At 38.8% G+C, this 24590-nt stretch overlaps 1 protein-coding gene across 1 annotated transcript; it reads left to right on the forward strand.

Moving 5' to 3' along the window:
• Window positions 1–5938: 5938 nt before the first annotated feature.
• On the forward strand, window positions 5939–24247 carry rtbdn (retbindin). Its single transcript, XM_059348159.1, has 6 exons — window positions 5939–6103; window positions 8068–8267; window positions 8364–8463; window positions 9443–9571; window positions 11164–11260; window positions 22851–24247. The coding sequence occupies exons 2-6, from the start codon at window positions 8108–8110 to the stop codon at window positions 23205–23207; spliced, it is 843 nt and encodes a 280-aa protein (XP_059204142.1). The 5' UTR covers window positions 5939–6103; window positions 8068–8107; the 3' UTR covers window positions 23208–24247.
• Window positions 24248–24590: the final 343 nt, after the last annotated feature.

Raw genomic sequence — 24590 nt, forward strand, 5'->3', positions numbered from 1 at the left:
TCATCTCATCTCAACTATTGAGACTCATTTTTACCAAGAAGACCATATAATCTGGTTTCAAAGTAAGTCTTTTACATGACACAGAGGTCCTGGCCATACAGTAGATGATACATATTGAATGGGCATGAATATTTTTGTACTGTATGCAGTGCTGCCATGTCACCACAGGGTGGAGAACTGGGACTTCCTCACTACCTTTTTGATTTCCAACAACAACAAACCACAGGCTCATTGTCTGCCACCTCAACAAGACAGGACAACAACAATACTGAAGACGTCCAAATTCATTACTGATGACTGATATGTGATGTAGAACTAGACCTTTTCATTTTTGTCTATGTGCTTGTTTGTTGTTGTTTTTTATCTTTGTCATAAAATGCTCTGTTGATGTTTAAAAATGCCTCTTGGTGTCTGTTGGTTGTAGATTTTCTAAATATAATGTCATATTGCTTAATGTGTGTCAGCTGATTGTACAGAAAGTGACTTGCAAAAGAATCCATGTTGGGTTGAAACAGTGTCTTTGAATAAATGGTGAAATATATTCTATTGTGCAGATTTGTTGTCATCCTGTAGCAGATGCCCAAGCTTTAAGATACAAAATAAAGCTTTAAAGGTAAGGACTGCAGGCAGATATACATAGACAACATTAGCATCTACCTTTGGCTTTAATGTTGTTTTCTTCAATAGAAAAACATAAATCTTAGTCATTGTTCCTATTTATCCAACAGTGAGCCTCAGACTCCTGGTGACATTTGAAAAATTCCTTCTTAGCAAAAACCTTAATTAGCAGCAAAAACAATCTGGTATTTGACCAGTGACATTTCTGTCAACTAAAAGGTCAATGAATTTGACCTTTCTTTGAGTGTAGCGTCTACACTTGCAGTAGTGGTTGTTTTAATGTTACAGAGTAATAGAAACTATGGCTGACTGAGATGAAATGCAGAGTAATTTTCCAAACGACCAGATAGCCTTTAATAAGCTTTAGGGGGTCCCCATGTTTACACATACACACTGCAAAAAAGGTGTGTCTAAAAACAAGATGAAAACACTAAATCTGAGGGAAATGATCTTACTGCATGGACGGATAATTTCACTTGACAAGATTTCTTAAATTAAGATTATTAAATCTAGAAATAAGCATGTTGAAGACTTAAAATAAGAAATTAACTCTTAAAGCAAGATGAATCAAAGCTGCAAGCAGCGATGAACTGGCCCGAGCAGAGTGCACTGACAATTATTTGTTTCTTACCAAGATAAAAATACTTTAGATTTAGAAGTGTTACATAATTCATTTAGTTTAAAGAGTTAATTTCTTATTTTAAGCGTTCAACATGCTTATTTCTAGATTGAATAATCTTAATTTAAGACATTTTGTCAAATGAAATTATCTGTCCATGCAGCAAGATCATTTCCCTCAGATTTAGTGTTTTTATCTTGTTTTTAGACACACCTTTTTTGCAGTGCAGGCTGATCTCAGATTTCCTCTGCATTGGATTTCTTCATGGTAAGGAGAAGAAGAATATCCTGATGTCTCTCTGAGTTTCACATGCAATACACCAGTAGTCCCCCAGTGCCACCTAGCATTTCATGCTGCTAAATAATTAAAGGCCATATAGTTACAGTAGCATAAACGGTCGCCCATAAAGTTGTAATAATTGTGTTTTCAGACACAATCCTCCATTAATTGTGGTTTTATTTTCATTGTGATATGTTTGGACGAGAATGATTAATAAAGTTATGAGAAGATATACATGTTATCTGTCAGTAATAAATCACATTGTCACAATCATTTCATGGAAAGAGGTTTGAAAAGTATTTTATTTGAACTTTATGTGCGACCGTGTATATCGTCATGGTAATGGTGGAAGTTTCAACCTTCAATTCATTACTTTATATTAATGATTTCTAACTAATGCTATAGGTTTTAACTGTTTATTCGTTGCTATTAGACAACTATTTACTACATTAAGCGAGCTATTTTAACTTTATGTATTTAGAACTGGACATTGTGGCTGGGGAGAGGGGCGCCTGGAATGCCCTGCTTACCCTGCTGCCCCCGCGACCCGGCCCCGGATAAGCGGACGAGAATGGATGGATGGATTACTTTAAGTGGACTACTTCAACTGTTTATTAACCACTGAAATAGATAACTAAAGGTAGGCTAGCTCAGTAGGTTACTTTTAGTGAACTATTTCCACTGTTTATCTGTTACTTTTACTTTAGCAATTTATCCATTCATCCATTACTCCTTCCTAACTATTTCAACCATTCATCCATTACTCTTACTTAACTATTTCAGGCTACTTTAAGCTAACTATTCCATTGGTTTATCCATTACTTTTAGCTACCATTTTCCATTTCTGCTCTCTTCCTAAATATTTTTTACACACTTAAAAGTACTTAAAAATGATTACAAATTTGCATCACAACAATTTGTAACTCAACTGAAATAATAGCAACTTTGATGTAATTAAAAAGTCAGTTCATCAAAAAAGTTAAGCTGTCCATGTTGCATGGGCTTAAACTGATATTTTACTGTATTTTGAAGAAAATGATCAGACACAAGTCATCACCACAAGAACAAAGTAACGTAAATATGTAATTTTAGAAAACACGTATTTGACTTTTTGACACACCTACAAACCAACCCACATTTTTGCTGTTGTTTTTGTTGTTGTTTTCAAAAAAGAGGCTGAAGACCCAGCTCTTTACTGATCACCTAAATACATAATCAACACACAGCACGCACACACGCAAAAACAACAACAAAAAAGCCTGCACTTGCGTCCCAAAAATCACTTACATACTCAGGACTCAACGTAATATATGTCACTTATTCTTGCTTATTCATGTGTTGTTTCTTGACTTCATCCTTGCTTGTGTTGCGTTATCTCTCAAATGTAAATGAGAATTTGGATAAAAGCGTCTACTAAATGACATTGTAGATTGTAGATTGTTTCTTTTACTTTTCTTCATTCCCTAAACCTAACATGACTGAGAAGAGATCGCCTATGTAAACACAAACCATATCCATATCCATCCATATTTTGTTATCCTGATGATTCTGGCAAATGAATTAAAGTGAAGCAGCATAGAGTAACAGTCAAATCACTTTCGGCATTACTGATCATACACACAGGAAAATGATCATAGGAATATGATAATTATTATGTGCATCGCTGGCCGTGAGGTTGGCTGTTATATCATAAACAGCTTCTTGACAGGTACTCTACTTCTCACCGCTTTTTTCCACAATTCATGCAGATAGTTGAAGTGTCTGCCACCCTGGAGAAATAGGTCAGTGGAACATCAAATCAAAGAAAGTCTAACTGGCGGAAATGAATGACTGTCAGTTAGTGAGTGGACAGGGATGGGTGACCAGCTGAGGGCCAGCCTAAGGCCCAAACTCAGGCAATGACCCAACCCTGTTAAATGAGAACGACAACAAGGGTACACAGAGACGACCATGGCCTGCTTTGTCCTCCATCTCTCTGTTCCCTGAATAGCTCTCACACAAAGGATATCGTTATTCCTCCTCTAATTACCAGATGGAGAGCTGTTTTTCTGCCCCTCGCTCCTCTGCTCTCACCCCCAGAAATAAAGTCCTCTGTGGTGGTGACCTTAGTAGTTATGAAACAGTCTGGTGGACAACAGGGCCCCAGCTACACTCAAAAAAATGTTCGGTTGAATGAACATAATTTTATTATGACAAGTGGTTGCATGAATAATTAGGGACCGAGCACTGAAGGTGCGAGGACCCTATTGTAATTGGTCCGTTTTTTATTATTATTATTATTTTTCTGGAATTGTTATCGCCTTTTTGGAGCCTTTCTCATATTCCCACACTCACCATATTTGGTAAAAGATGAACTTCCGGTGTAATTTACGTATTTCAGTGGCTTCGAGAATGGGCGTGGCAAAATGACTCAACAGCGCCCCCTGAAAAGTCAAGAAAATTAAGCCCCTCGCACAGGAATGTCGTACACACACAAAATTTTACACGTACGTGTATCATGGGAAGATGCTCCGAAATGTAACAAGAACCCATACCCTAAAACTTCAGGAAGTCGGCCATTTTGATTCGAAAATGGCATTTCCTGCTGTTTTTGGCCATTTCCATGTCACATCCTTTAACGAACTCCTCCAACAAATTTTATCCCATTGACTTCAAACTTGGTCAGTACCATCACAAGGCCTTGTGGAACAACACTTGTCAAGACCTTTACTGACCTTCACCCTATGTGGGCGTGACATGGCCGCAAAATATGGCGTCTCGCCATAACACCCGAGACCCTATAACTTGACCGTACATTGTCCTATTTGTCCCAAATTTCTCCTTTTTTTATTAAGTTGATTCTAATTGAATATTTTTTAGCTATCGTACATGACAGAGAACCACAAGATGTGTAGACCACCAACTTTAATATGATACAAACAATACAACACAAGAAAGCAGAACTTTTTTTCTTGTAGATTTGCCACTTTAATCTAGTAAATGTGCAACTTTTTTCTCGAAATATTACCTGAAGTTACCAAATATAGTTCTTTGCCTGATAAATATGTTTACAGTGCAGTAACTTAACATATTTCATGCTCAAATGTATAACAGTATAAATAGGAATACCAAAGGTTTGAAGCAAATAAAAAATAACCATTGTGATTTCTTTTTTTTAGTGCAAGTCATTTTGTGCATTTTTACACTGCACTTTTAAGATTTCATGCCCAAATGCATGTAGTTGTACTGAGGGCCACTTCAAATGAGGGTGCGGGCCTTATGAGGCCCCCGGGCCTCCAGTTGCCTATCCTTGATTTATGCGATGGCCAATCTGTCCGGTTCCTTCCTGTCCCTGCGTGGTTTTGTTGCCAAAACCAATCATGTCGAAGGCATGTCACCAATTTCACAGCCTTGGTTTTAGGCGCACGTATCTAGGCCACAAGACACTCTCCATCTGCTATTCTGTGGCCAAAAGCCTTGGGAGGTCACTCAGGGAGGGAGAGAGAGAGAGAGATGCGCCCAGCCAGGGATTAGGCTGGTACACCAGGTCCAAGGGGAGGTGAGATTAAAAGCCAGGAGCAATAACACACACATGGTGGAACAACAGACCGGCTAGCCATGTTTCCGTACAACCCTATTAGAGCCGTCACTGAACAAATGTTTTAAGACTTACCTGCATGCTGCCAAGGTCACCAGCTCCTGTATCCCTTGGCACAGGTGGAAAAATGTGCACCCAGAAAAACAACAAATAAACTGTGTCTTTATGATAACAGGAAGGGTTTTGCAACACGCAGCAGCTTCCCCCCTGTGAGTTCACGGTGTTTTGTTCCACAGAGATTTGTGTTCCCTGTCCTCAGCATATCATGCAGTATTAAATCTCAGCTATACCCTCCTCTAACCCTGTCATCTGGAAAAAGCCCTGACCTCAGTGTGTGTGTGTGTGTGTGTGGATACAAAAAGGGGCTGTGGGAGGACAGGTGTGACTCAGCACCACCTGTGAATGATCCAAGGGCAGCACATCCCCTTTAGGGTCGCTTTTGCCTTTGATTCAATTTGAAATATGAGTTTTGTTGAGTGTTTCCATGGAGAACACTGCCTGGACAAATCTGATGGAAGGAAGGCTGTCAACAAGGAGGATTTGGTAAACATCTCATTGGGAGATTAACAAGGAGGGAGGTTTTTTTTCTCTCTCTGTGTGTGTGTGTGTGTGTGTGTGTGTGTGTGTGTGTGTGTGTGTGTGTGTGTGTGTGTGTGTGTGTGCGTGCAAGGGAGGGAGAGGGAGAGAGAGAGGACTTCCCAGCATGGGGCAGAGGGAGGGGTGAGCTGCCTGGTGGAAGGGACTGAAATGTCCTTCATATAAACCGGTGACAAAGTGGCGAGCAGCGGCCCCCGGGAAGCAGAGATCACAGCCAGCAGAGAGAGAGAGGGAGAGAGAGAGAGAGAGAGAGAGAGAAGGAGGAGGAGACCGGAGCACCGATCACAGCGTACAGGCACTGGATCCACAGCAACACACCGGAGAGACACGAGGAGGAAACACTGAGCAACACAACAGCAGAAACCAGAAGAAAGTCACCCGGACGGAGCATCCTTCCTTCACCTCACCCTCAGGTACAAACAAACAAACACACGACGAGATTAACTGTTTTAGATTAAGCAACAGCTAATTGGGAAGGGCGTCGCAGTCTAATCTTACAGAAACATTTACATTACATTACACAGCAACATTACAGCTATTACATCAGGAAAATCTGCTGTTGTGCTACAGCAGAGGAAACAAAAATAACATAAAGTGCTTTGAGGTCAGTGTAAACTCACTAATGAGCTCCACCAGACTCCATAGGAAAAACTGTTTTTTTTTTTTTTTTTAATTATTTTCCCCACAAAAGGTTTGTTTAGACAACTGCGTGATTAAAATAATATTTGATAAGACAGTGATAATAATAAAAGCCGAGAGGGGGAAACAACTTAATTATAAATATAATGAAATTAGATGAAAAAGCATACAGCAATCATTATATATTAAAATCACACTTAATTTTATCTGATGCTAAAATAAGAAAATAAAAGCAAACAGCGTCATTTATCCTTACAAATATACATCTAGTATTTTCTACATTTAAATATATAATCTTCCCATCTGTGATTTTTATGTAGAAAAGTGTTTAATTTGAAGATACTTTTTCAAGTTCTATGGACCACTCCCAAAAAGAGGGAGATTCTGACTTTTTCTATCCTCTCAATAAAGTCTGTCTAACACTTTTATGGCATTCATAAAGTCAATTCTAATGCTTTCCTTTATACTATTAAGGACTTGTACCCCACATTCCTGTAGCTATCTTTGGTTTGTCAGAGAGCATGGCGCTATGTACCCTCTGAATTCTGACATTTCCAGCAGTTTCCTATGTTTTGTAAACAGATGTAATCTAAAATGTTGTCTTCGAAAGATCCCTTCTGAAATACAGCGATAGACTGTAACATAAGTAGAATTTTACATTATTTTACTTTACTTGTGTAATGCCATTCAATGCTACACTACTACTTTACTACATTTCAAACACAAATACTGTACTTTTTACTACACTACATTTATTTTACATTACTTTTCACTTAAACAAAACTCTAAATGCTGATATGATATAAAGCAGTACTGTGTCACTTATCTATACAGAGTATCTACAATGGGGTCCACATGGACAAACTACATCACTTACATATTTTTACACATATTTGTTCATGATTAAGACAGAAAAATATAATGTTCTATGACGACATAACACTTGCCATTCTGCATATGAGTGTGTGTATGAGTTTTATATTTTAAGTACAAGTACTTACTTCCAATACTCCTGTAATTTTATTTAAGTAATATTTTTCAAAATCAGGAAATTTGTACTTGTAATAGAGTATGATATCCATGACATCTCTACTACTTTCACTGAAGTAAGAGGTTGAGGACTTTTCCCACCACTGCTAATTTATGTATACAACTATACTTATTACTTGTACTACCCACACAGTTTTGGTTTTTTACAAGTTAGCAATAGATACAGTTAAAGCTGGAGGGTGAGTGTAAACTAATGCACCAAGGTTTTCCATATTTTCTGCCTTTTTACTGTATAAATTTGTTGTTAAAATCAGTGCCTCAATGGACCTCTCCAGGGCCATGTGGCCATGTCCAGCAGATTTGTTTAATTCGTGTTATGTAGACTACACCATCAGCCAGCCGCTTGTCAGATTAAACAACTACGCATGTCATCCATCTCAGCACGGTGCCCCAGTCTCACCTAATTAGGCTCACCCTGTCTACTAGGTCACCACATGCAGCGCACCCATGGAGCTAAACAGCCTGCGCTGGATGTCTCACTCACAGTCTCTATATGCCATGATGATTGAAACTAAGAGCCGTGAGAATAGCTGTGATTAAGGATTTTATTTTAAAGTTGTGTGCATGTTTCAACAAGACTTTCTTCTTCTGTGGATGGTGGATGTAATTACATTACACTGCAATGTCTTTGATTTTTGCTGGCTGTTCTGGTGACAATGTCTTCTGTCTTCTGTCTGCCTCTGTCCAGTGTGCTGAACTCTTTCCCAGACCTGTTTGAGCCTGCAGAGATGGGTGTCACCTCTCGCCCCCTGCTGTTGGTTTGCGCATATTTGGCAGCTGCACTGATTGGTGGAACCCACTCAGAGGGGGTGTGTCTTCAAGACGGCAAGCACAAAGCCACGCCCGGCCCAGAGCCACACCTGAGGGAGTGTGGGCTGTATGCTGATAGTGAGTGACTGTGTCTGTCTTGATACACTGCATGTTTAATGATGTGGTGACTGAGGGACAGCTGGCTGAAATGTTTCCTATCCTTGCTGCTGACAGATAGCTGCTGCACAGAAGACGACATTCAGGACATCTCCCATGTTCCCTCTGCTAGCAATAAGAATGAACCCTGGGACAAATGTGGACCTCTGAGTTCTGAGTAAGTCTCATCAAGTAGTTATCCCTCAGATCTGGTCTGGAAAATTTGACTTTCAGGGACCTGTAACCATACTTTTATGTTAAAGAACGGGAGAATACCCAACAATTGGTGAACTACTTTTATTTTGTTTGGCATTTTGGCTGTCACCATCTTTTTTTTGTAACGTTTTTTGAGAGGGTGTAGCTAAGTTATCAGCTAGCCTAATAAGCAAGGAGCCAACACTAACAGTTGACTCCTTAGAGTGTCTTTTAGTACATCTGAACACTGAATAGGACAAGACTACCAACATTTAATTTTTTTTAAGTTTAATGAACTAAAAAACACAAAAAATAGCCAAAGTTCTAAAGTGAAGACAGGCAGCATTGTTTTATTTTACTCTAAATGGATTGAGATTTTTTAAAGAAAATGTTTACTCAGGTAATAAACCAAGCGAGAAGTAGGAAGGTCATTAATTTAACTTCTTTTTGCAATTGGTGGAGTCGCCCCCTGCTGGCCATTAAAAAGAATGCAGGTTTAAGGAACTTCAGCATTGCTTCACTTTTCAAGCCTGAAGGTTGGTTACAACCTTCAGGCTGTTCCATAGCGAACTGCCACGGCACAAGCTAATGGGGATCCTTTAATAAAAACATAAAACATACAGTCTGCTTTCATTGCTGTCAAAAACCCAGTTATTACAGGTTGGATTTATATTTTCCCCATAGCTGTATTGAGTGAAATATGTAACCCCCCAATAGGAAATAACCTTTACATTTTATATAACTCTGTGGAATGAACAGTGCATGTGGATAGTGGTTCCAATGAAGACACTTGGACAGAAACTCACACAAGGGATTAGATATATTAAACAGCATACATAACAATACTAATATCATCTACTATGTCTTGTAGCTGACTATGCTGAGTCATCCCCCAGGTTCAATAAAGCTTCAAATACAGATGTCATCATGTTGGTACTAACTGGTCCCCTCTCTGTCCTCAGGTGTGAAGGCTTCCTGAAGCGTGTGTCTTGTTTTTACCGCTGCTCCCCTGATGCCGCGCGTTGGCCTCACCCCCACCGCCGCTCGTACATCCAGGCCGTGCCACTCTGCCACAGCTTCTGTCGTGATTGGTGAGGCTGCCAAACACACTGCAAATAGCATCTAAATCAAAATCAGTATCTGTCCCCTTTCACCTATAAGGCTGTCAGGAGGAAGATTACCAGCCAGTGTAATGACAGTGTACTGTGCCATCCGTGTTAAGACACAGTGTCCAATAAAACAGCATGACACAGAGAAAACCAAGGTTACATATATTAGTCCCGTCTTATTGAGTACAAATATGTGTAACAGCCTGGGGATTCCCAGCAAAACGAGAAACAGTTTAATGTCTTGGTTCCTTTGTGAAAAAACACTAGCCATGGTTGTTGTCGTGAAAAAATATAAAAATGCCTACTTTTCTATACCAGACTTGAGGTGCATATATATGCATTGATAGTGTGCATATTAAAGTGATAGTAGATAAAGTAAAGTAAATATGAAACCAACCCACCAGGGTTGCATTGTAAAAAGGTGTAAACTGTCAAACCGGCTACATATTTTTACCACTAGGTGTTGCACTTCACATAACAGCCACTTGAATTAGAATGCAGTGACTCCAGTCCACTTGGTGGCGCTAATGCGCCCGTAAGCTGGTTTACTGCTACCTTTAATAAAAAGAAAAGTGCAAAAGAAGATAGTGCAACACAGCCAGGCTAGCTGCTTTATTCCTATTTCCAGTCTTTATGCTGTGGATTAACACCTCAAGGAACTAAGCATCCTTGCCTTGAATAGCTAGTCGAGTTGTCGGCGACTGAACCACCAACCCGATCAGGTTCAACTTGATGAGGAGGGTGGGTGGACACCCAGCAGGTGGAAAAACAAGACCTGTCAGAGGGCGGATGAGCTCAACAAGAGTCAACAGCCATCCACATCTGGAGAGGAGATGGATACCACCAGATTATCTTGTCTATTGAAACACTTATGATGATTACACCAGACAACCACATACCGGATCGGTTGCGGCCCAGGTTGACAATGACTCGTCCTCTATTGCATCGCAGGATGGAATTGAAATATGACACCGTATAATGCAACAAGAACAGTGGTGGAACACGCTGCCAGCTCATATTAGAAACTGTGGTAGTTACACCACCTTTAAAAAGACCCTTAAGCAGTGGTTGACAACAACCCAGACTTGTCCCTCTTTGTCTTTTCTATTCTATGTATGTATTCTATTCTATGTATGTATCTTTTAGGATTTATTTTTTGTGCAAGATTTCTACATGTTTTATCTATTTGTCATGGTATATTGCCTTAGGACAACGGGTGAAATTTAGCAACTTTACTAACCCCGGCATATTTATATTGATGCTTTTGCTGATATATTGATTAATGTGCATTGTCCTAATCAAATAAACCAGAAGCAGCAGATCGATAAAAATGGAGAGAACTGGTGAAAGACATCATAGTGCACCTACAGCCACTTTGCTATGGATTATGGTCTGTAGAGGTCTTCATGCTAAACTAAGCTAACCATCTTCTGGCTGAAGCTTCATATTTAGCACACAGACAGAGAGTTAGCAAGTAAACAAAGAAGCATATTTCCCCCAATTTTGAAGTAGACAACATAAATCTTATGTTTTACAATTTCAAATACTTTGTGAATTTGCATACCTTTCTTCAGGTTTGATGCCTGCAGGATGGACATGACGTGTGCTCGTAACTGGGCCAGAGACCCCCGGGGACAGAACTGCACTGGAACCTGTGTTCAGTATCAGCAGGTAGGCTGTGATCTGGAACATCTGTGATTGGCTGCTTACATAACCTGGGACCTTGGGTTTCTTTTGACTTTGTTTTTTTTGTTGTTGCCATCAGCAGAAATCAGACACTTTGAGTGATTTTTGGCCACACTAGCAGCATGGCTTTAAAGGTGGTGATTTCAGTCTCTTTGGCACTTTGCTACAGACTGAAATATCTCAACAACTCTTTGATGGATTGACATGAAATTGGTTGCAAACTTTCATATACTTTTGGTTCGTGACCAAATACCTGCAAAACTAATGACAATCCCTTTAGCCCCTGTTGTTCATTGTGTTAGGTACTAATAAGTAAATTTAGCATGTTAAACTGATATCGACTAAAGCTTTAATCGTACTTAAGGATGAACGCAAGCAGCGGCCAGGCGGACATGGAAACCATGAATTGGTATTTTAATGCTAAACAATATTATACCAATCTAGGAATCACTGTCTATCACAAGGAACTTCCAACTGCAAATAAATTCAATTTTGACTCTTTCTAGTATGTATTTTTGATCCATGAATTACTCCAAACTCACCAGGAGTTGAATGGTCCGCTGCTACTCTGCTGACAGCACCACTGATTTCCTTCCTTTTTACTTTTCATGCTGCCAAACAAAAAACGTTTGTTCTGTTGCAGCTGTTGGACGTCAGCGTTTCACTTTCTGCCTCTGAGAAATTCCTCTTCTTTTGGAATTTAAACTTACTTTCAAACATTGTTTACCTCCTGACTGCAGCCAAAAAGCTGTGAAAACTTTTAAGTCCGTGTTCCAAATGTAAAATATTCACCGAACTTGTTTGAGTTTATAACTATAAGTACTTTTATTTTATAAACCTATTGGTCACGAAATACTGCAGACTGCAGAAGAGAAATCAGAACGCTGGTGGAGCATGGATGGGGCTGAGGCAGGTCAAATTAGGCTAAAAGAAGACTTGAAACTTCTGATTGACACCTTAAACTCATTAGGAGAATATTTACTGAGGTAAAAAAAAATTAGGTGAGAAGCAGGGTTGGACTTCTTTTTGCAACTAGTCAACAAGTTCTCCAACATAAAAGGCAGAAGAGGTCATGTATCAGTACCACAAATTACAGCATGTAGGTACGTATCGCGGTGACGCTCGCGGCTCAATTTACAAGGCGCGTTCTAAAAATAGCGGTTGTAAAAAAGGCTGCAGTTTCAGTGGATTTATGTTGTAAAACCACTGATCTAGGTTTGGGGCAAATAACTTCCTGGTTAGATGTTATAAAAGACAATTTAAACAATAAGCAAATGTACGTAAATTCCAGAAGTGAAGTAGTTACAAGGGTCACAAGACTACTGCAAGTTACATAAAAAACGTAAGTTACGTTAAAAAACGTGATTGACGTAACTTAAGTTAAAAATGGTTCACTTTTGTTTTCACACGAAACGCGAGCCCCGCTCTGCTGGGTGAATGTACACCAATGCTTAACCCATCCATCACCCCAACCACTAACCCAGCATGGGAATGGTAAATGGTAAATGGACCTGCACTTATATAGCGCTTTTCTAGTGGCTTTGCGACCACTCAAATCACACACACATTCATACTGGTGGCAGAGGCTACCCTAAACGGTGCCACCTGCCACCATTGGGAATTCATTCACACACCAATGAACGCAGCATCGGGAGCAATTTGGGGTTCAGTATCTTGCTCAAGGATACTTCGACATGTAGGCTGCAACGGTCAGGGATAGGACCACCAACCCTTCGGTTGGGGGGCAACCCGCTCTACCAACTGAGCCACAGCCATCAAAATCTGCCCTTTTAAACTTTGCTTGGCTGTCAATCACTACTACGACAGCAAGATGGCGGCGGGTGCATCACAGCGGACGGTGAAATACAGAGACATAGCTTGTTTTTTGCTGCCTGTACACACGACCTATACTGATGTTTTTGACGGCTGAACCAGTGCCGTCGCCCTCTGCTGGCCTTTAAAAAGAATACAGGATTAAGGTTCTTCCACATTGGCTTCTCTTTTCAAACCCACTTTGTCTCATCATGCATTTAGTCTTGTCACACAGTTAGAAAGCACTTCCAAAATAAATGGTTCAGCATTAAACAGTAACCAGCTCTTTTAGTATTCATGAATTGATAAACTGCTGACCAGTGTTTCACTCCCATTGACCGACCTCGAGGCTATGTGTCATTTGAGCCAAGTGCTGCAGGTTGAAGGTCAGATTCTGTGTCACAGACTGCATGCTGCTGGTCAAGTGAGTGTGCAGTAAGCGAAGGGTTAAGAGCGCAGAGCGACACTGTGGGCTGAAGCATGAAAAGGTTCGGTCCTGCTTCAGTGGGCAGAGGCCAGCTGGGTGATTTAAAAAGAGGCAGAGATGCCGAGGGGCTGCACACACCACATGCCATGACACTATCTATCTATCTATCTATCTATCTATCTATCTATCTATCTATCTATCTATCCTGCTTTCTTTCCTCATTTATCTCTCTGTATGTCTTATTTTGTCTCGCTTTCCCTCTCTCACTCTCACACACACACACATACAAAGAGAGACACAGCAATAAATAAACACACACCCCCAGACACCACACTTATTAAGACTCTCTGGTGTATATTATATGATTAGTAAAAATTACAAATTTCTAGCAAGAGAGGAAGTGCCAAAAGAGGATGTCTGAGTGTGTGTATGTGTCTGTTTGGGTTCTTTTTGTGTTTGTATTGGCCCATTTTCATATAGAGCGCCACTAATGGCACCAAATAGGCTCCAGTAAATTTAAGTGGCTCTCAAAACAGAGTGTTTTAAACCGTTCCTGAATACAAAGAAATGAGTCACCGCATTCAGCACATTCAACAAATCAGCCCTTTTAGAGAGGCTGCAAACAAGTGCCTGCCTCTCGCAACAGATTTGGAGGTCACAGCAGTTTTCTCTTCAGTCGGCAGAGATGTGAGATTTCACAGTGGGCCTCCTCGTGGTCTGAGCCCGCAGCAATTGAGTCCACCTCAGGGATGAGACGTGCCGCGCAGGAAAGCAAAACCGACCTCACAAAACTCTGAATTTGGAGATTTTTAAACTCTAATCCACAGATTTTCTCAGTTGAGAAAATCCTTGGTGATGTTTCTCCCCGCTCCTGAAAAGTTCACCCAACAGATAAGAACAAAATCCAGGTATGCGTGTGTGTGTGTGTGTGTGTGTGTGTGTGTGTGTGTGTGTGTGTGTGTGTGTGTGTGTAGAATAAATATGCACAGCTACAGTGAGGATTTGTAAATGCTGACTGCAGTAGGTGTCAATTTGCATAGAAACAAGCTATTGCATTTAAATGCACACATAGTCACACACACACACACACACACAGACACACACACATCCACTGAATGCAAAAATCCCTCTGGCGCCCCGTGTCTCACTCTGTCTTTGTACTCATTGCTAACATTATTTGCCAGCCAAGGTCTGATTTATCTCGGCATTAGACACTCTTTCTGCTCTGGATTTTGTGGGAATGAGGTTACATCTGCAAAGAGTGGCCATGTCTGTGCCGGGCGCTGGTATAAAACACATTAGAGAGCGGCATCTGTGGATCAGATGAGTGAATTAATGGTGTGAGGAAGAGGGAAATTACCACGAGGTTACTGAACCATGAAGTGTTTCACTTGAGATTACAGCCTGCAAATGACAGTGTAAATATTGTGTACATGTCGGGTACCAATGGAATATTTCCCGGTTGCTTATCTGTAGTTACGAGGGAAGAAGTACAGAGAATAAGTAGGTTACAGATTTGTGTTCATGGGGGACCTAGAAGTGCTTTTAAAAGATATAATCATTGACCATTCCGCATTAAAATGTCTAAAAACGACTAGAGCTATATTATATATTTTGTTGAGTTGACTACTTGCAATATCCCAAATGTTTCCAACTATTTTGTTCTATAATTGTAATCAAGGTAACCATCAATGTCATCTTATCCCCTTTGCACGTGTGTCAGCGTTGTGGTCTGCCAGAAGATATCATAAATTGATATTTAATCCAATTTTAAGTCACTTTTTATGATACACTTTTTTGATTCTAGTAATTTTTAACTCTATACAGCGTTGGAGAGAATTAAGAGACCACTGCAAAATTATCAGTTTTACTGGTTTTACAATTTATAGGTATGCGTGGGGGGAAAAAATTGCGTGGGGGCATTTTTGTTTCATTCTATAAAGTGCTGACAACATTTCTCTCAAATTTGAAATTAAAATATTGCCATTTTGAGCATTTATTGGCAGAAAATGACAACTGGTCAAAATAACAAAAAAAGATGCAGTGTTTTCAGACCTCGAATAATGCAAACAAAACATGTTCATATTTATTTTTAAACAACACAACACTAATATTCTAACTAAGGAAGACTTTAGAAATCATTATTGATGGGATAATCTCAATCTTTAATCACAGGAGTGGTTTTTGTAATTTTCCTCATAAAATAAGATTTGGTTCAGGTGATCTCGTTAAGTAGGATGAGGAGGCTTGTGTTGGAAGCGAACAAACTCTGGAAACAGAGTCGCCCCCTGCTGGCCATTAGTAAGAATGCATGTTTAATGCATTTGCGTTATCTATTTTTTTAAAAACTGTTGATTTTAGTCCCAGCCTCCATAGGTAAAAGCATTTCAGAAGATTTTTGAATTGTGTGACTGTTCAGTATAGCAATTGTGTTCAAATCTGGATCGTTTTTATTCAGATACATAATGAAATTGACCTTTTACTAATTCTGATCCTGACCCCTGGGCAGAAGAACCACTGCAGTGAAGAAAAAGGATTTAAGTGTTCTATCTCTTTACCATTTCCTTTTCACACCAGGTGTAATGTTTCAGAAAATGTTTACTGAGGTGATAAATCAAGTGAGAAGTATTTTCTCATAGACTTTCATACGATGTGACTTCTTTTTGCAACCAGTGGAGTCGCCCCCTGCTGGCCATTAGTAAGAATGCAGGTTTAAGGCATTTGCCTCTCTTATCAGACCCTGAGGAACTCTTGACTTCTCTATATTTAAATATTTGTCCTTGTATAGATACCCACTACCTGTATATACTCAATAATTACACTTTATTCAACTCTATTTATTAAAAATATATATATATATATATATTTCAGTTGTCTAAACTATACACTGTAAAAAAAAAAATCAATAAAATCTGTTGCCTCAATAAAATTGAGGCAACAGATTGCCCGCAATATAAGTAATTAAATCTAACTACATTACAAGTTGAGTTAATAACAACTTAACAGGAAGTGCCTGTCAGTTAAAAACGGACTAATTCTATTGTGTTGGATTCATTCAAAATTGTCTTGATTTAGAATTACATACACATAAAGATTATATTTAATGTGATCAAAATAAGTAGATTCTATCTCAAATATTTTTATGTTAAAGTTACTTAACCAACTGCCTCAAAATCAAGGACGCATTTATATTTAATACATTTGATCAAATATATTAAGTAAAAGGAAATGACTGCTAAATAATTTATTACAGTGTAGATACAGTTGAATACAGTCCTGGCCTCCATAGATAAAAGCTTTTCAGATGATTTTTGAATTGTGAGACTGTTCAATATAGCAATTGTGTTCAAATCTGGATCGTTTTTATTCAGATACATAATTAAATTGACCTCTTACTAATTCTGATCCTGACCCCTGGGCAGAAGGACCATTGCAGTAAAGAAAAAGGATTTAAGTCCTCTATCTCTTTACCATTTCCTTTTCACACCAGGTGTAATGTTTCAGACAGAGAAGGGCAGAATTGAATAAGATAAGGACGGGAAGGACAGGATAGCGCCCCAGGAAATTTTAGTATCTCACTTATTCGATCACACCATGTCGTCTAAAGCCACTTGTGCTTGTACTGAATTAGCTTTGGCAGCAAACCATGTCTGCCTGGGGAAGGACGGAAATGTTGGTGTGCGTGTGTGCAGCCCTGTGTGTATTGTGAGGTCGCCGCGATAAGACCTAAGCGGACAGATAGTATATGTAGTGGAGAGAAATAGCCGTCATCCTCTTTGTCCTTCGAACACGGTAAATATATTACAGCTTTCTCTTCTCTGAGCACCCTGTGTGACTCAGTCTTAATCCCCTAACAGACAGGAGGATGAAAGGAAGCAGACGTTGGGGTGGGGGTGCGCTACAGAGAAACAGGGAGAAGAAGAGAGGTATACAAACAGTGAGTGCAGCAATAAGCAAGAGCAGAAAACAAGATAAGATGCAGAGGAAGTAAGGTAGGGGACAGAATGAGCTATAGTAGGAGACCAAGACTTTGACTTGGCAAGGCATCTTAATGGATATGAAGAGAAAAGTGTGTGTGTGTGTGTGTGTGTGTCACTGAAACTTCACTAATTAGCTTCCCCAGCTATTCCTCAGGCCTACACCATTTACAGTTAAACAGCTTATATGTTGAATTATGATTTGTTTTTGCAGCGTTATGCAATATCCCCTTTTAATCCGCATACGTGTCTTATTAGAGAGGAGGAGAATTTTCCACGCTCCAGAAACCATAAAGCTAATGTCAGCAGTAACTGGAGTTTTTCCTCCAAGTGTAACTTTTACAAAGACTGAGCGCTGTAATGAATTTCTCCGTCAGATAGCAGGAACACAAAAGGTGCTGAAAGTGACCTTTCCTATTAGTTTAGATCTGTTCGTCTGCTCCGCGAGGCTTGACAGAATCGTTGTTCTGCCGTAAAGGAGAGGAGCAGAGATGAAGTCTTTCAGATACCGGTGTGGGAGCTTTTCAAGGTCGCCATGTCTTGTAATTTGCTCTCAAGGCTGGTGGAGACGAGGTGAGGCGAGCGGGAGAGGCAGACAAAAGCGGCTTTGCGAGAGCAGCTGCCAGGTGCCTGCAGCCCCCTTTAACACCTGGCAGAGAGGGTCTGTTTTCAAGGCTGGCGCTGCCCTGAAAGGCCACATTCAATTATTCCAATGGATGTTTACAAGCAAAGAAAGGCCATACTTAATAAATGTCACAGATAGGGTGCACTTGGTAAAATGTAATATATGGGAGGAAATTTGTGTCACCAGAAATTTATTTTTTTTGTAATTAACTTTTTATTGAAGTTTAACAAACAAATATTACAGACAGGGAAGAATCCATTCATTCAATCAGGGAGCCATCAAGGCCAGGAATCAACATGGTCTCACAGGAATCTGTGAAATAGCCACGGATTTGCTTAACTCAAAATCCGTGGAATAGCCACGGAATCACTCAAATTTCCGTGAAACTGACACGGATTTCGCTACAATGCAAGTTAATGACAGTCATATCCCGTGACGAACATCCGGAGTAGTTGAGGCAGAGCAATCGAGCGCAGAAAACGGAGCTGCTGATTGGCCGAATAGGCGCTCTGTTGTATTTATTATTAATAATTATTCAAGTTCAGCAATTCAAATATTAAATGATTAAAATTCAGTTTCTGGTGACACATATTTCAGCCCATAGTAATAAGCCTAATTTTCCATGAGGTATTATTAAATCATTAGGGGTGTTAGGAAATATTGAAACACTTCCGTATCGCAATATTGTGTTTGATGATACTGTATTTATTTAAAAAAAGCAAAAAAACCCAAACATTTAATTGATAGTTTACATCCATGTTTTTGTAGCCCAAATTATTATTATTATTATTTTACTTTAGAAATAAAAAATCTATAAATTGACCCCCAACTGTTATGTTAAGTATAATGTCAATAAGAGCATATTACATTTATTTTCCTTCTAGTACAGAGAAATTACTAGATTATGTATTACAAATTAATGTAAATTATCTCTAATCAAATATAGGGTCGTCCATAATGTTGCACTGTTCTGTAATATTCAAATATTATGATATTTATTTGTATATTTTGGTAGTTTACTGGGTTAAGGCGTGTTATTAAGGCCAGTTATTCCGAAACAGGGACTTTATAATTCAATATTTTCACTAAATACTTGTTGAGAACAGTTGAAATATGTCTCACTAAAATTAACTATAAAGAAAATAATTATAATAATGAGCTAAAACTATGTATAAATGGTTTAAAGTATGGATAAATAGTTAAAATATTTTGCAAAAAGTAATTAATTGACAAGTGAAATAGCTAAATGTAATATAAATAAATATATATATATATATAAATATTTTTTTACCTCTTTCCATGAAATTATTGTGACAATGTGATTTATTATTGACAGATAAAGTGTATATCTTCTCAAATTTATATATCAATCTCTTCCAAACATCACAATGAAAATTAAGCCACAATTAACAGAAGATTGTGTCTGAAAACTAAATTATTCCAACTTTATGGGCAGTTGTGTACTATGACAGTTTTCCATGAAATTACATGAGAAAATCGTAACATTTTACCCTGCTGACAGTATATATTGCAATATATTGAATGGTAACCAATTTATCATGATTGTTATTTTGTCATAAGATTCTTGCCAATACTCAGTCCTATGTGTCAGTGGTTGAAAGTAACTTATACTGTATTTATTTGGGTATTTATCATTTATGTTCCTTTACACCCCGGAAACTAGCCAGGCAGCAGTGGGAGGCGGTTTGCTGCAATAATAAAAAATTTCTGCAGCCAGAAGGCATGTTAATGAGTTTTAGGTGGGAAGACGTTTTTTTTAGCTTAAAGTTGAACTTCAAGTTTTAGTACGGCCACACGCAGAATCAAACAGCAATAGCTTGAAGCAGCCTCCACAGCTTTCCATAGATATTGCATGGGGGCACGCTTTACACTATTTAGATCACTTACTTAATTAAAAGTAGTCATACCACACTGTGAAATTACTCCACTACAAGTAAAAGTCCTGTGTTCGAAACTTACTGAAGTAAAAGTACAAAAGTATCAGCACCAAAATGTACTTGTCAGACCTTGTCGTTATGCAGAATGAATCCACTCAGATTGTTTCATATATTCTAAATATATTTTTCAATTTGAATTGATGCATTTATGTAAGCAGCATTTTACTGTTGTCCTGGTAGGGCTAATTTTAAATATTTAATATACTTTTATGTGCTTTAATTTATAATTATGCATATTCACTTTAAATTGATCATTTTTTTTATGTTAACTCTCAACCTGAAAAGTAACTAAAGCTGTCAGCTCAAAGTACAAATGTGGAAATACTCAAGTAAAGTACAAGTACCACAATATTGTACTTAAGTACAGTACTTGAGTAAATGTACTTAGTTACATTCCACCACTGATATTCTGTGTTATACTTCTACTCTACTCCACCATGCGTTACAGTTATAGTTACCTGTTACTGTTGATTTCACTTATCATCGACTAATAAAATAATGATTTGTCCTATAAAAGCTTGCATACTCTGTTGGAGTTGTGCAAGGCTGAACTGAGTGGACTGTGAGGTCACCTTGTACTAACAGGGAAGTAAGCTGCCCAGTAACAAAGCTAAGGAATATTATTTTTAAACTTATTTTGAACATATTGTGTATACAGCATATAAGGATATATTTTCAAAACAAATCAAATCAAAATTACTTTATTTATCCCTGAGAGGAAATTCAGTTAGTCTGGTAGACCTTGGGGGACCTTGTAAGCTCTGATAAAATATTTTTCAAACTTGACCCTATTTTGCCATGTTTTTGAGTCCAAATGACTAACAAAGGTTTTTTTGTTTTTTTTTTAAAATCAGATTGTTATGACTCATAGACTATAAAAAATGGACGATGCAAAACATCATGGAAAGGATCCTACAGTACCTTACCTGTTGCTTGTCCAACCAAAAGAAAGTGTAGCTTAGTTTTATCTTAAAGATTTTTAATGTTTTAGCTGATTATTAGGCTGATTTTGACAACGAAGAAGAAGCCGCTCAAAACTTCAGAATGAGACTGAGCTTCAACACTGGACCAGTTTCCAAGGTTGTTGTCCGTATAAGTCACCAGAAATTTTTTTGGGCGTTTTAGTTTCCTGCAAACTAGATACAATGATGTGAAACTTTTTTTGTCCAGTGAAGATGCAATGTGATTTTATAAGCCACATAAGTCTTCCAATGGGTGGCCAGTGGGTGAATTGTAATACTTGTGTACTTTTACTCTATTAAAACCTTGAATTGAAACCTTTACTGAAAATTTGTCATAGAAGGAAGACATCTCTTCACTTCTTCTCAATCTCTTCTCTTTTAGAATTTATTTTAAGATTTTACTGCTTGTTTTTAAAGTCCTCAATGGTCAGGCTCCTGCTTACATTAGTGCCTTACTTACTCCCTGTGAGCCTGATCGCTACCTGAGATCATCCTGCAGGTCCCTACTAGTGGTTCCTAAATCCAGACTGGTCAAAAAAGGGGACCTAGCCTTTGCTGTTCGGGCCCCAAAGCTTTGGAACAACCTGTCTGGAGATCTCAGGCAAGCAAACTCAGTGTCATCTTTTATATCGCTTCTTAAAACTCACTTTTATCATATTGCCTTTTATTGACCTTTTCCTTCTTTCACATAGTTTTATAAATTGTTTAATTGCTTTATTTATGTGTTCTTAAGAGTTTTTATGTTCTATATCTTTGCAATAAATTATCTTCATCATTCAGTATTCCAGGTTTTCCTCAATTAGTTTGTTTTTGATGATCATACATCCTAATTTTATGTTTACCTTCATTAATTTTTGAATAAAATTCATTTTTGTGTCACTACTCTTCTAATGCACAACATGGATCAGAAATGACGCTAAGTAGCTTGCTAAGCTAAATACTTAGCTAACTTCTTGGCTAAGTATTTAGCTAAGTAGCTTGCTAAGCTAAATACTTAGCTAACTTCTAAGATAAGTAGTTAGCTTAGTGTCATGGCAGTTTTGACAACTGCACTAAGTTAATGGGTGAGCAGGCCAAAAACAAAGCACTCAATACTCTGTTCAGCAAGATTTATTAACACATTCGTATTCCGTACATCGCACAATTCAGAATGGCTCGACTTATGTCTGTTGTAGTTCCCAGCATTGATTCTTTAGTAAGCCTCAATGTGGCCCTATCTTCCTGCCCTATGCATCACATCAGGACAGAGCCCACTGGTCAACACGTTCCCCTCTCTCATGGTGTTATCATTGTTACGTTCACAGAGTCAGTTCCCACAATGCCTTGTGTCTTGAATATCAAGTAGGTTGCCGCCTACCTCATGTCCCACCATGCAGGAAACACCAAATTTCCTTCACACTTAGCAAGCTACTTAACCATTAGTTAGCTATGTAATAATACAAAAACTTTTTTTTTTCATAAAGTGTTAGAGGTAAAATGGAAATAATGATCTACTGTTATAAAAAAAAGATATTTAAAGAATACTTGGAATATTCAATCATAAAATAAGTTGATATCAAAAGATAGAGCACAGAAACACACAGCAGCATTAAATAACATGAAGTGTATGATGTATGAAGTGTTGTAACTGAATGAATGCAGGTCATTTTTGACCCATGTTGTGCATCAAAGGGTTAACTGCATTTTGTTCCATTGTCAAGCACCTTGTAGCTTTGTTTTGAAAGGTGCTATACAAATAAAGGTATCATTATTGTTATTATTATAATTATTATTAATAATAATAATTCCTTGTCTGTATGTGTGTGTGCATGTAGATGTACCAGCACGGCAGGGATCTCTGTGAGAGCCTGTGGGGCGACGCCTTCATGACAGTGGAGGATGAGCCGGAGGACGTGGGAGAGACGGCAGAGGTCGGAGCGGAGGGTGACGGCGGTCGCCCCTGCGGCTGCCTGACCCTCAGTCCCTCGGACAAGGATGTGATCGCCGCCCTCAGGGCGCAGCAGGACGACCCGGAGGAGCTGGATACCACCAAAACTGGCCTGCCTCAGTACCGGGCCCCCTGCCAGACCAAGCTGCCCCTGCAGGCCAGGAGCGGCAGGAAGGGGAACTCTGTGCTGCGTAAACGCTCGGTGGTGGTGGACGACGTGGAGGGCAGTGGGAGCGGCTTGTAGAGAGGAGTCATAGATGCTCATATATTTAGAGATTATTGTCTAGATCCTGAAATGGAGTTGTAACGTTTCTCCCCTAACTAACCTCCACACAGACCCAAACTGTCATTATCATTATTGTCACATTCTGCATATAATCTCTAAGGTTTTAAATGATATCTGGTATCAAATAGACTGGAAAGCTTGTAACACTTCCAGTATACAGGTGGTCAATTGTATTATTATTATTATTACTATTATTAAAGAAATACATAAAAGGCAAAATTCTTAATTCTGCAAGGGCTCTGACTTTGATAATAAATATATTAATAATATCCCATAAAGCTGCACAAATGTTTTTTGCCAGCTAACAAGATGAGCATTTTTTTTTAAGAAGTCGTATTTTATTTGCTTCGCATGGCAGAGTCAAACATATGTCCGACTTTGGTATTTGGTGTGTGAAGGAAATGTAAAGTCCTCCAGTATTAGCACTTGTGCATGAATCAACCATGTCAACATTAACCAGAGGACTTAACCGACAGTATTGTAAACATGATGTACCTCCACCAGTACTTCACTACCCTGCTTCTCTTTTTAATCATCTAGGTGACTTTAATCTGTGCGTTAGTCAATTGTTAAATGCAGATTTCACTGTTGTGATGCCGTATCGTGCAGTCTACATGTCATAGTGGAGAAGGTCACGCAGAGTAGGGATAATAATGAATGTAGCTCTCTAACAGAGATTACTGGCCTATAAGTAAGGGATCTGGTATGATACTGACGATGCTTAATACCTGAAGCAAGGTTTAATATTCAGAAACAAATCTGCCTGGCAGAGTAAATCCGCAGAGCTAGCAGAGGTTGGTCTGGTAGTTTGATCACGTATATATTACCAATGTACTGTGGATGTTTCTTTTATAATTACGTCATGTATTTCTAGAGCGAGGCACTGTTAGATGTAAATGTTTTGTAAAAAGGGGAAACTGATTCGTCCAATTTATGGCAAGCTTGCTGAGATGGGTGTTTCTGTGCTTTACGTTCTCAATAAAGACAATATTTCTAAATGCCAAACCTGAGCCTGTCCTTCTGGCTGCACTTTGCATTCAAGTCCCTTTATCATCTAAAAGTCCTCCAAACTATTAAAGATGATTCAATGTACGAGATGTAACCTTGTAGTTCTACTTGTATATCCTAGTCAGGTAGATAAAGAGTGTTGTGTAATTATTGTTTCTAAACCTTCTTATGTAGCCTACCCCCACAGCCCTGTCTGTCAGATAAACTAACAAAACCGCCATTCATGTTACAAAAGTGTCCATGAAACTGATTATACACTGGATCTTATTGTACATCATTAGTTATATAAAAGTGGCTATGGTTACAATCTTTTTCCCCCCCATAGAATTTAGT

The sequence above is a fragment of the Centropristis striata genome, chromosome 13 (genome assembly GCF_030273125.1).
Source record: "Centropristis striata isolate RG_2023a ecotype Rhode Island chromosome 13, C.striata_1.0, whole genome shotgun sequence".
In the NCBI taxonomy this organism is placed as follows: Eukaryota; Metazoa; Chordata; class Actinopteri; order Perciformes; family Serranidae; genus Centropristis; species Centropristis striata.